Source organism: Ranitomeya variabilis, chromosome 3 (assembly GCF_051348905.1).
Source record: "Ranitomeya variabilis isolate aRanVar5 chromosome 3, aRanVar5.hap1, whole genome shotgun sequence".
NCBI classification, from domain to species: Eukaryota; Metazoa; Chordata; class Amphibia; order Anura; family Dendrobatidae; genus Ranitomeya; species Ranitomeya variabilis.
In genome coordinates this window covers 217,885,491-217,899,091 of record NC_135234.1, presented here as the reverse complement: position 1 = coordinate 217,899,091, position 13,601 = coordinate 217,885,491, and the positions used below count along the sequence as shown (strand labels likewise).

Genomic DNA, 13,601 nt, shown 5'->3' with positions numbered 1-13,601 from the left:
GAAAGGCACGGACAAGATCGGAGGCATGAACATCAGAGGCAGTGACCCAAGAATTATCCTCCTGACCGTATCCCTTCCATTTGACCAGATACTGGAGTCTCCGTCTGGAAACACGAGAGTCTAAGATCTTTTCCACAACGTACTCCAACTCACCCTCAACCAACACCGGAGCAGGAGGCTCAACGGAAGGCACAACCGGTACCTCATACCTGCGCAACAATGACCGATGAAAAACATTATGAATCGAAAAGGATGCAGGGAGGTCCAAACGGAAGGACACAGGGTTAAGAATCTCCAATATCCTGTACGGGCCGATGAACCGAGGCTTAAACTTAGGAGAAGAAACCCTCATAGGGACAAAACGAGAAGACAACCACACCAAGTCCCCAACACAAAGCCGAGGACCAACACGACGACGGCGGTTGGCAAAAAGCTGAGTCTTCTCCTGGGACAACTTCAAATTGTCCACCACCTGCCCCCAAATCTGATGCAACCTCTCCACCACAGCATCCACTCCAGGACAATCCGAAGATTCCACCTGACCGGAGGAAAATCGAGGATGAAACCCCAAATTACAGAAAAACGGGGACACCAAGGTGGCAGAGCTGGCCCGATTATTGAGGGCGAACTCCGCCAAAGGCAAAAAAGCAACCCAATCATCCTGATCCGCAGACACAAAACACCTCAAATATGTCTCCAAGGTCTGATTAGTCCGCTCGGTCTGGCCATTAGTCTGAGGATGGAAAGCAGACGAAAAAGACAAATCTATGCCCATCCTAGCACAGAATGCCCGCCAAAATCTAGACACGAATTGGGTCCCTCTGTCAGAAACGATATTCTCAGGAATACCATGCAAACGAACAACATTTTGAAAAAACAGAGGAACCAACTTGGAAGAAGAAGGCAACTTAGGCAAGGGAACCAGATGGACCATCTTAGAGAAACGGTCACACACCACCCAGATGACAGACATCTTCTGAGAAACAGGCAGATCCGAAATAAAATCCATCGAGATGTGCGTCCAAGGCCTCTTCGGAATAGGCAAGGGCAACAACAATCCACTAGCCCGAGAACAACAAGGCTTGGCCCGAGCACAAACGTCACAAGACTGCACAAAGCCTCCCACATCTCGTGACAGGGAAGGCCACCAGAAGGACCTTGCCACCAAATCCCTGGTACCAAAGATTCCAGGATGACCTGCCAACGCAGAAGAATGAACCTCAGAGATGACTCTACTGGTCCAATCATCAGGAACAAACAGTCTACCAGGTGGGCAACGATCAGGTCTATCCGCCTGAAACTCCTGCAAGGCCCGCCGCAGGTCTGGAGAAACGGCAGACAATATCACTCCATCTTTAAGGATACCTGTGGGCTCAGAATTACCAGGGGAGTCAGGCTCAAAACTCCTAGAAAGGGCATCCGCCTTAACATTCTTAGAACCCGGTAGGTACGACACCACAAAATTAAACCGAGAGAAAAAAAACGACCAGCGCGCCTGTCTAGGATTCAGGCGCCTGGCAGACTCAAGGTAAATTAAATTTTTGTGGTCAGTCAATACCACCACCTGATGTCTGGCCCCCTCAAGCCAGTGACGCCACTCCTCAAAAGCCCACTTCATGGCCAAAAGCTCCCGATTCCCAATATCATAATTCCGCTCGGCGGGCGAAAATTTACGGGAAAAAAAAGCACAAGGTCTCATCACGGAGCAGTCGGAACTTCTCTGCGACAACACCGCCCCAGCTCCGATTTCAGAAGCGTCGACCTCAACCTGAAAAGGAAGAGCAACATCAGGCTGACGCAACACTGGGGCGGAAGAAAAGCGGCGCTTGAGCTCCCGAAAGGCCTCCACAGCATCAGGGGACCAATCAGCAACATCAGCACCCTTCTTAGTCAAATCAGTCAATGGTCTCACAACATCAGAAAAACCAGCAATAAATCGACGATAAAAGTTAGCAAAGCCCAAAAATTTCTGAAGACTCTTAAGAGAAGAGGGTTGCGTCCAATCACCAATAGCCTGAACCTTGACAGGATCCATCTCGATGGAAGAGGGGGAAAAAATGTATCCCAAGAAAGAAATCTTTTGAACCCCAAAAACACACTTAGAACCCTTCACACACAAGGAATTAGACCGCAAAACCTGAAAAACCCTCCTGACCTGCTGGACATGAGAGTCCCAGTCATCCGAAAAAATCAGAATATCATCCAGATACACAATCATAAATTTATCCAAATAATCGCGGAAAATGTCATGCATAAAGGACTGGAAGACTGAAGGGGCATTTGAAAGACCAAAAGGCATCACCAAATACTCAAAATGGCCCTCGGGCGTATTAAATGCGGTTTTCCACTCATCCCCCTGCTTGATTCGCACCAAATTATACGCCCCACGGAGATCAATCTTAGAGAACCACTTGGCCCCCTTTATACGAGCAAACAAATCAGTAAGCAGTGGTAACGGATATTGATATTTAACCGTGATTTTATTCAAAAGTCGATAATCAATACACGGCCTCAAAGAGCCGTCTTTCTTAGACACAAAGAAAAAACCGGCTCCTAAGGGAGATGACGAAGGACGAATATGTCCCTTTTCCAAGGACTCCTTTATATATTCTCGCATAGCAGCGTGTTCAGGCACAGACAGATTAAATAAACGACCCTTAGGGTATTTACTACCCGGAATCAAGTCTATGGCACAATCGCACTCCCGGTGCGGAGGTAGTGAACCAACCTTGGGTTCTTCAAAAACGTCACGAAAGTCAGACAAGAATGCCGGAATCTCAGAGGGAATAGATGATGAAATGGAAACCAAAGGTACGTCCCCATGAGTTCCTTTACATCCCCAGCTTAACACAGACATAGCTCTCCAGTCGAGGACTGGGTTATGAGATTGCAGCCATGGCAATCCCAGCACCAAAACATCATGTAGATTATACAGCACCAGAAAGCGAATAACCTCCTGGTGATCCGGATTAACACGCATAGTCACTTGTGTCCAGTATTGTGGTTTATTACTAGCCAATGGGGTGGAGTCAATCCCTTTCAGAGGTATCGGAGCCTCCAGTGGCTCCAAATCATACCCACAGCGTTTGGCAAAGGACCAATCCATAAGACTCAAAGCAGCGCCAGAGTCGACATAGGCGTCCGCGGTAATAGATGACAAAGAACAAATCAGGGTCACAGATAGAATAAACTTAGACTGTAAAGTGCTAATTGAAACAGACTTGTCAGGCTTCTTAGTACGCTTAAAGCATGCTGATATAACATGAGTTGAATCACCACAATAGAAGCACAACCCATTTTTTCGTCTAAAATTCTGCCGCTCGCTTCTGGACAGAATTCTATCACATTGCATATTTTCTGGCGTTTTCTCAGTAGACACCGCCAAATGGTGCACAGGTTTGCGCTCCCGCAGACGCCTATCGATCTGAATAGCCATCGTCATGGACTCATTCAGACTCGCAGGCACAGGGAACCCCACCATAACATCCTTAATGGCATCAGAGAGACCTTCTCTGAAAATCGCCGCCAGGGCGCACTCATTCCACTGAGTAAGCACAGACCATTTGCGGAATTTTTGGCAGTATATTTCAGCTTCATCTTGCCCCTGAGACAAGGACATCAAGGCCTTTTCCGCCTGAAGCTCTAAATGAGGTTCCTCATAAAGCAACCCCAAGGCCAGAAAAAACGCATCCACATTGAGCAACGCAGGATCCCCTGGTGCCAATGCAAAAGCCCAGTCTTGAGGGTCGCCCCGGAGCAAGGAAATTACAATCCTGACCTGCTGTGCAGGGTCTCCGGCAGAGCGAGACTTCAGGGACAAAAACAATTTGCAATTATTTTTAAAATTTTGAAAGTGAGATCTATTCCCCGAGAAGAATTCAGGCAAAGGAATTCTAGGCTCAGACATAGGTGCATGAACAACAAAATCTTGCAAATTTTGTACCTTTGTGGCGAGATTATTCAAACCTGTAGCTACACTCTGAAGATCCATTTGAAACAGGTGAACACAGAGCCATTCAAGGATTAGAAGGAGAGAAAGAGAGGAAGGCTGCAGTATAGGCAGACTAGCAAGTGATTCAATTAAGAGCACACTCAGAACTAGAGGAAAAAAAAAAAAAAAAAATTGTAGCAGACTTCTTTTTTCTCTCCTTTCTCAGCCAGTAATTTAACCCTTTTTTGGGCCGGTCAAACTGTCATGATTCTCAATGGCGAGAGAACATAGCCCAGCATATATGAGAACTAGCTCTTGGAAGATGGAAACTATACTGACCATGAACTAAACCTGCCGCACAACTAGAAGTGGCCGGGTAGCATGCCTACGTTTTTTAACCCTAGATGCCCAGCGCCAGCCGGAGAACTACCTAATCCTAGCAGAGGAAAAGACAGTCCTGGCTCACCTCTAGAGAAATTTTCCCAAAAGGCAGACAGAGGCCCCCACATATATTGGCGGTGATTTTAGATGAAATGACAAACGTAGTATGAAAATAGGTTTAGCAAAATCGAGGTCCGCTTTCTAGATAGCAGGAAGACAGAAAGGACACTTTCATGGTCAGCAGAAAACCCTATCAAAACACCATCCAGAAATTCCTTTAAGACTCTAGCATTAACTCATAACACCAGAGTGGCAATTTCCGATCACAAGAGCTTTCCAGACACAGTAACAAAACAGCAGCTGTGAACAGGAACAAAATGCAAAAACACACAAGGACAAAAGTCCAACTTAGCTGGGAGTTGTCTAGTAGCAGGAACAAGCACAGAAGGCTTCTGATTACATTGTTGACCGGCAAGAAACTGACAGAGGAGCAAGGCTATATAGCGACTCCCACATCCTGATAGGAGCAGGTGAACAGAGGGGATGATGCACACAAGTTCAATTCCACAAGTGGCCACCGGGGGAGCCCAGAATCCAATTTCACAACACAGTTCCTTTGACCTCATGATTCTCATTTGGTCTGACATGCACTGTGAGCTGTGAAGTCTTATATAGACATATAGACAGGTGTATGCCTTTCCAACTAAAGTCCTATCAGTTTAATTAAACATAGCTGGACTCCAATGAAGGAGTAGAACCATCTCAAGGAGGATTACAAGGAAATTGACAGCATGTGACTTAAACATGAGTGTCTGAGGAAAGGGTCTGAATACTCATGACCATGTGATATTTCAGTTTTTATTTAACTTTTTTGAATTTACCAAATGGCTGCAATGAAACAAAGAGTGAAAAGTTTAAAGGGGTCTGAATACTTTCCATACCCACTGTATATAAAGGAAGCAAATTTTGTAATGTTCAAGTTCAGCAGTGGTTCTCAGACTGTGAGACTGGCGTTACCCCAAGGAAGCGACCTCTATTTGATGGTTAGGTGCAATCGGGCAGGCTGTTTACATAGACAGGATCATATTCTGCACTATGTTTTCCATGGCTGCGCCAATCTCTAGTTAAATAAAATAGTTTACTAATTCTGTGCCGATTTTTAATCTTATCTTTTGGCTCAGGAGGCAAAAAATATATATTTAGAGATATTATGCATTTGAGCATAGAACCCCACTACTAATGGTGAGACATTAAATAGGTCAGTCTGGTGAGATCTGGGCCCGACTCATTCAGTCTGGTGAGGCCCCATTAGAAAAAGCTAAAGAAGCCCTGCAGTACAATATACACAGGTACAGTAATAGTAAAGGACGCCATCACCTGGTGTCCAAAGTAGCAGCTAACACAGAACATCTAAAAAGCAGTATGGAACATATAGTCACCTGAAAAACGCTAGTATTTTCTTCATTAATTTATGGATTTCTAAAAATGTACAGAAAGCATGTGTAAAATCAAAATCTGAAAAACACTGACAAACAATACTGGCAGAAAAAATCATGGAAAAAGCGCCCAGAAAATCAACAAAAAAACACAGTCGCTTCAGATTTAAAAAATGCTAAAGAAAAGGAGCGATTCATGTGTCGTCTTCTGCTATAAGAAAGGACGTATTTGACCCCGCGGAGACAGGCTCTGAGTGAACATACCCTTATACATAAAGTACTATTTCACTATTGTATGGTTTGTTAGATATTAGCAGCTGTTTAGGCTATAGTATATTACAAAGGACTACATTTGCTGAAATAATTCCAGAGGACCTGTGTAAAAATCCCTGAACTTCTCGGATTCTGCCACTTCTTTTTTTTTTTGCGTTGCATCACTCCATTGCAGAGATTTTCACGTGTTGCTTTTGAAGCTCAATATGTTAAATTTCTGCTTGTAGTTCAACTGGACAGTTCTTCAATCTTCACAGTCCTCTCTGGGGGTGTAAGCTTTCATCCCTCCCAGATGCTGATGAAACGTGCATCAATAGGTGCTCCCTTATCCATACACAGAAGTGATCGCTGCGTATAGGGAGAAAGCAGGAGCTGCTGGGTTTTAACCCATTACTTGCCAAATTAGCAATTTTCATTTTTTTTTTTAATGACAGATTTTTAATGATTTGGGTCCTAATGAATCAGAAACATAATTTGCTAAATTTTTACGAGTACAAATTTTTCAGAAAAGGGCGTCCCAATATTCAATTAAAAATGACAATGACATGATTTTGAAAACATTCATTTTACAAACACAACACAAAAAATTGGACCTAATTATAAAAATTATAAAATCATAGCTGCTAGAAGCTAAAGATTAGGCATCCCAAAAAAAGGACATTGGTAGATAATGGGTTAAGAGACACAGCCAGCTCTGCTATGTGCCCCAAAAAGCTTAATTTCCCCTGTAACTGGGGCTAATATATAAGCCCTAGTTATAAGGGAAATTAGATGATAATAAAAGTATTGAAATATTGTAATGTTTCATATATAAAAATAATTGTTACAGAAAGGGGAACTAATTTTTATCTGTATTTCAGTGGTCCTTTGAGGTCATATATAAAAGGAAAAACAGACACTTATTTCCCTTATTTTTCCACTGATATCACCAATGTGAGCAAAAAAAGAGGACATAACAGTGACATAAAATTGAATCCCCATTTAATAAAAAAAGGAAAAATTACTTGAATATCTCAATGATATAAATTCATCTACAATGTTGTATATAGGAAAACGGCAGTCCTTGTATGTAAAAATAAAAATATGATTTCTGCTTCTTCAGTCGCAGATGATATAGGTCCACACATGATCACGCGCATAGCTCAACTCTTGACTCCTTTAGAATGTCAGCATTACTATTTAAGAATTACTGGACCCGACAGAGACCTTGCAAAACTATTAGGTCCCCCTTCTCCAAATAGTGAAAGGAAGCGTAAGCGCCGTGATATTGGTAAGTGCCTATTAATCTGATTATTACAAATTTTGGGGAGATAATTGGTGGGATTTGCTATGCACATATTTTAATGTTTCACAACTAACGTTATACTAGATGTACAGATATTACCATGACACCGTAATAAACCTATGAATGACCAAATACTATAACAATATTATATTTATTACACCATCACAGTTTAATACATTCCATTTATATTACTGTTTACTTCATTGAAGGTCACACTCTTATATGGCCCACTACTTTGATATTAGGATAGATCATTACCAGATCTGTGTTGGCCTGACTCCCAGGCTCCCACCAATCATTTATTTGTAAGGTCGGTGGCAGCTGAGTGTAAATATTGTTCCAAGCTGGAACAGCACAGCGCCATGCCTTGTATAGTGGCCATTCTTGGTAGTGCAGCCCAGCTCTCGTAGACTTCAGTAGAAGCTGAGCTGCAGTACCCGGGAGCGTCACTGCTCAGAGTACTGAGCACACCTTAAAAATTATTTCGTTGTTGGTAAATATTTCAAATATATGATATACCACTTCATAATGTGAATTAGAAAAATATTAGTTACTGGGTTGTTCTCTGATTATATTATTAAAGTCAAGTAGGGGTAATGTTCTGAATAAACCGCTCAAGTCCCATACAGCTGCTGATGTTTTAGTTAAAGAAAAAATTCAATTATAACATTAGATATCTAATTTCACTCATTATAACCTGCATGTACTGAAGAAAGTGTTTGCACCAGTTTTCGGGCATAAAACCCTTTGAAAAATCTCAAATTTTTTGTGCAACGTGAAGATGTGCAAAAATGTTTCTACTATTGGCATTTTCACGCAATACCAGCCAGCTTTGCCAATGTGAGCGGTACATGGGCAGGTTGTGGCACGGTGGCACGAAACAAATTCATAAGTCTCACCACTGAAACATTTCTGGTGAGGTGCACGCCACTGAGGAGATGCACCAACTTCATCATGTGGTGTGCACTTCTTAATGAATTCGGAACATCTTACCCCACCAGACGCCTTTATTAAGATTCGCATGTACAAGGCCAATCTTAATGAATCAGCCTCATTGTTCCCAGCCAGCTTTTCAAAGGGAAATGCCACCACATTTCAGAGTTAGTTATACCTTGCTGCGTTCATACTGCCAATATCTGATACATGCTGCCCGACTACGGTCAGCATGAATCTGATGATTTATTCCGTGTTCACTCTGGCATCATGGTTTTCGTAGATGATGACAATCATGAGACAAGTAGGAACAGAGCCTGAGAGTGCTGGATTTTGTTGGAAGTCAGTTTCCAGAACTAATCTACAATGCAGTTAGATATTGACCAAATTATAAGTTGGCCATGTATGGGGAAGACTTTTGTCTTCTTGCCCACACTATATAGAAATGTTTTTTTCTTCTTTGTGACCAGTGACTATAGAAGATTGTACAAAAACACTGAAGAACTGGGTTGAGACACAAGGCAATACTGTCTACTGGGATAGAGTTTTCTCTACACTCTATAGAGTGGGACGCGCTGATGTTGCTTTAGGTAAGTTCTTATCATAATTCCTTGAATATTTACTAAATGTAGAAATAAAAAGTTTTGCCATCTCAACCTAGATGATCTCTCTGCTATCCCATATCATATGAGAAACGTTGTATCGGAAAATAGTACTGTAAGTATGAACAGCGTACATCTGATCTTCATAAAACCTGAACCTATTTTCACATTAAACATCAGATAAGATTGGACATCTACTGAACCTCCTCTGTGTAACACTTAGAAAAATTATTTGTGTTTTCTAATAGCTCCTTCAATGTCAATAGTCTGAATATACAGTACAAATACAGTATTTATATACATTGTTCATAAATGTTACAGGGTCAGGCCATAACATACGGTTTACCAGAAGAGGAACTCCTTAATTTACTAGAAAATTTATAAGGAATAAGCTATTATTATTTTTGACCTTACCATGAGCCATTTCTATCCTACTGAATAATCCTCAATCCGATACTATATGGAATATGAACAGTATTAACACCCTATTTAACTAGTTTATCAAACCAAAACCAATATTGAAATGGGAGACAGATCTAAACAAAAAATGTTCTCATAAAGATTGTTGCCTGTAAATTTACATATAAATCTATAATTAAAGGGAACCTGTCACCCTCCCCCCCCAGGGCATTTTTAAGTAAAAGAGCCACCTTCAGCAGCATGAAGGCTGCGTTCTGTGAAGGTGGCTCTTATGTTTATTATCCCTAGGAATGCTGAAATAATCAGTTTTATAAATTTGGCGCCACACCTCTATTGAGTCAGGGATGTATGCTTTCTCCCTGACTCAAGCGTCTCGCAGCCGTCCATCATCCCACCAGACGCTGCCTCCTCTCTGACGTGATGTCACCAGCATCTTCGTGCAGCCAAGGCCCCAGATCCCGCCCCGCAGTGTGTTATGATGTATTCACACTGCGGGGCTGGGAATCTGGCACCTGCGCAGTGGAGTGGGTCACCGTGCTCCATTGAAGATAGTGCCAAAGTCTCGCGAGATTGGTGACGTCACGACAGAGAGGAGGCGGCGCCCGGTGGGAAGATGGACGGCTGCGAGGCGCTTCAGTCAGGGAGAAATCGTACCTCTCTGACTCAATAGAGGTATGGCGCCAAATTTATAAAACTGATTATTTCAGCATTCCTAGGGGTGCTAAACATAAGAGCCACCTTCACAGAATGCAGCCTTAGGGCTGCTGAAGGTGGTTATTTTACTTAAAAATGCCCTGGCAGGTGACAGGTTCCTTTTAATGTGAATATATATGAAAACTTCTGTAAAATATTTTCTAAATGGTATTAGACCTCCATTAGGCTTAAATAAAGTTTTCCAAATTATTCATAGCTCTTCTGGAGGAAATGTGGGAGTAGTAGCAACATTTTGCATACGTTCAGGTCCTGTCCAAAAAACAGACCTTTATGGAAAAAGATCTATGATCTTCTTCAGAATTTAGGGAAACAAAACATACAGTTGAAACCATGCAGGTTTTTCTCAAAATCTGACATGAAATCAAAATAAACCTTTCCTGTTTTAGGTCAACTAGGATTACCATAATTATTAATATTTGCCAAATGCCAGAATAATGAGAATGAGAGAGAATGTTTTAAGGCATTTTTATTACTGCAAAGTCAAAAGTTTACGTACACTATGATTACTATGCTTTTAAACAATTCTGGGCTGTCCATATGATGATGTCATGTGTTTGGAAGCTTCTGATAGATTTTATGGCATCATCTGAGTTAATTAGAGACACACCTGTGGATATATTTTAATGCACACCAGAAACACACTACTTCTTTGTGTAGCATCATGGGAAAGTCTAAAGAAATCAGCCAAGATATCAGGAAGAGAATTGTGGACTTGGACAAGTCTGGCTCATCCTTGGGTACAATTTCAAAATACCTGAAGGTGCCTAGTTCATTTGTACAAACAATTATACGCAAGTACAAACAAGATTGGAATGTCCAGCCATCATACCGCTCAGGAAGGAGACTGATTCTGTGTCCCAGAGATGAACGTGGTTTGGTCCGACATGTGCATATCATCCCAAGGACAAAAGCGAAAAACCTTGTAAAGATGATAGCAGAAGCTGATAAGATTGTGTCAATATCCACAGTGAAAGGAGTACTATATCAACCTGTGCTGAAAGGCCACTCTGCCAGGAAGAAGCCATTACTCCAAAAGAAACATAAAAAGTCAGATTAATGTATACAAATGCACACAGAAACACATACCTTAATTTTTGGAGAAATGTTCTGTGGTCTGATGAAACTAAAATTTAACTTTTTGGGCATAATTACCATAGTTACGTTTGGAATAGAAAGGGAGAAGCTTGGAAGCCTAAGAACACCATCCCAGCTGTGAAACATGGGGTTGGCAGCTCATGTGCTGGGGTTGCTTTTGCTGCAGAAGGAATTGGTGCATTTCACAAAATAGATGGCATCATTAGAATAGAAGATTTTGTGGCAATACTGAAGCAACATCTCAAGACATCAGCTAGGAAGTTAAAGCTTGGGAAGAATGTTGTGAATTTGCTTTTTGCTCCCTCTAGTGGTTACTAGTTTTTTGACTCTGGTTTTTCTGTCATTCCTTTTATCCGCACCTGGGTCGTTAGTTAGGGGTGTTGCTATATTAGCTCCCTGGACCTTCAGTTCAATGCCTGGCAACGTAGTTATCAGAGCTAGTCTGCTGTGCTCTTGTCTACTGATCCTGGTTCCAGTTATATCAGCTAAGTCTGCCTTTTGCTTTTTGCTATTTGTTTTGGTTTTGTATTTTTGTCCAGCTTGTTCCAAATCTATATCCTGACCTTTGCTGGAAGCTCTAGGGGACTGGTGTTCTCCCCCCGGACCGTTAGACGGTTCGGGGGTTCTTGAATTTCCAGTGTGGATTTTGATAGGGTTTTTGTTGACCATATAAGTTACCTTTCTTTATTCTGCTATCAGTAAGCGGGCCTCTCTGTGCTAAACCTGGTTCATTTCTGTGTTTGTCATTTCCTCTTACCTCACCGTCATTATTTGTGGGGGGCTTCTATCCAGCTTTGGGGTCCCCTTCTCTGGAGGCAAGAAAGGTCTTTGTTTTCCTCTACTAGGGGTAGCTAGATTCTCCGGCTGGCGCGTGTCATCTAGAATCAACGTAGGAATGATCCCCGGCTACTTCTAGTGTTGGCGTTAGGAGTAGATATATGGTCAACCCAGTTACCACTGCCCTATGAGCTGGATTTTTGTATTCTGCAGACTTCCACGTTCCTCTGAGACCCTCGCCATTGGGGTCATAACAGTTTGCCAGGCCTTGATTAAATGTTTAATGCATTGCAGAAGAGGGATTATAAGAAAGAAGATTCTGAGTTTTTTTTTTTTTTTCTTTCTCCTTCCCCTTTACCTCAGAGTGGCTATGCTTGCTGCAGACATGAATGTCCAGACCTTGATTACAAGTGTGGACCAGCTGGCTACTCGTGTGCAGGGCATACAAGACTATGTTATCAGAAATCCTAGGTCAGAACCTAAAATACCGATTCCTGAACTGTTTTCCGGAGACAGGTTTAAGTTTAGGAATTTCGTGAATAATTGTAAATTGTTTTTGTCCCTGAGACCCTGTTCATCAGGAGATTCTGCTCAGCAAGTAAAAATTGTTATTTCGTTCTTACGGGGCGACCCTCAGGATTGGGCTTTTTCGCTGGCGCCAGGAGATCCGGCATTGGCTGATATTGATGCGTTTTTTCTGGCGCTCGGTTTACTTTATGAGGAACCCAATCTTGAGATTCAGGCAGAAAAGGCCTTGCTGTCTATGTCTCAGGGGCAGGACGAGGCTGAAGTGTATTGCCAAAAATTTCGGAAATGGTCCGTGCTGACACATTGGAACGAGTGTGCACTGGCCGCTAATTTTAGAAATGGCCTTTCTGAAGCCATTAAGAATGTTATGGTGGGTTTTCCCATTCCCGCAGGTCTGAATGATACTATGGCACTGGCTATTCAAATTGACCGGCGGTTGCGGGAGCGCAAAACCGCAAATTCCCTCATGGTGTTGTCTGAACAGACACCTAATTCGGTGCAATGTGATAGAAAAACCGCAAATTCCCTCATGGTGTTGTCTGAACAGACACCTGATTTAATGCAATGTGATAGAATCCTGACTAGAAATGAGCGGAAAATTCATAGACGCCGGAATGGCTTGTGCTACTACTGTGGTGATTCTACACATGTTATCTCAGCATGCTCTAAACGTATAGCTAAGGTTGTTAGTCCTGTCACCGTTGGTAATTTGCAACCTAAATTTATTCTGTCTGTAACTTTGATTTGCTCACTGTCATCTTATCCTGTCATGGCGTTTGTAGATTCAGGTGCTGCCCTGAGTCTCATGGATCTCTCATTTGCTAAGCGCTGTGGATTTACTCTTGAACCATTAGAAAATCCTATTCCTCTTAGGGGTATTGATGCTACACCATTGGCAGCAAATAAACCGCAGTATTGGACTCAGGTTACCATGTGCATGACTCCTGAACACCGCGAGGTGATACGTTTCCTGGTTTTACATAAAATGCATGATTTGGTCGTTTTGGGGCTGCCATGGTTACAGACCCATAATCCAGTCCTGGACTGGAAGGCTATGTCAGTCTCAAGTTGGGGCTGTCGTGGTATTCATGAGGATTCCCTGCCTGTGTCTATTGCTTCTTCTACGCCTTCGGAAGTTCCGGAGTATTTGTCTGATTATCAGGATGTCTTCAGTGAGTCTGAGTCCAGTGCACTGCCTCCTCATAGGGACTGTGACTGTGCTATAG

The 13,601-nt window shown here is 42.4% G+C and overlaps 1 protein-coding gene across 3 annotated transcripts in view; it reads left to right on the top strand.

Annotated features, from left to right (window-relative positions):
- The window catches only part of TMDD1 (transmembrane and death domain 1), a 47,805-nt gene that overhangs the window by 11,556 nt on the left and 22,648 nt on the right, over nt 1-13,601 (top strand). For 2 of the 3 annotated variants that reach the window (XM_077299514.1, XM_077299516.1), the window contains exons 2-3: nt 7,124-7,291; nt 8,710-8,829. In XM_077299514.1, coding sequence (XP_077155629.1) covers nt 7,124-7,291; nt 8,710-8,829 — 288 coding nt within the window. The remainder of the gene's footprint in view (nt 1-7,123; nt 7,292-8,709; nt 8,830-13,601) is intronic. The other variant, XM_077299515.1, reaches the window with a different exon arrangement.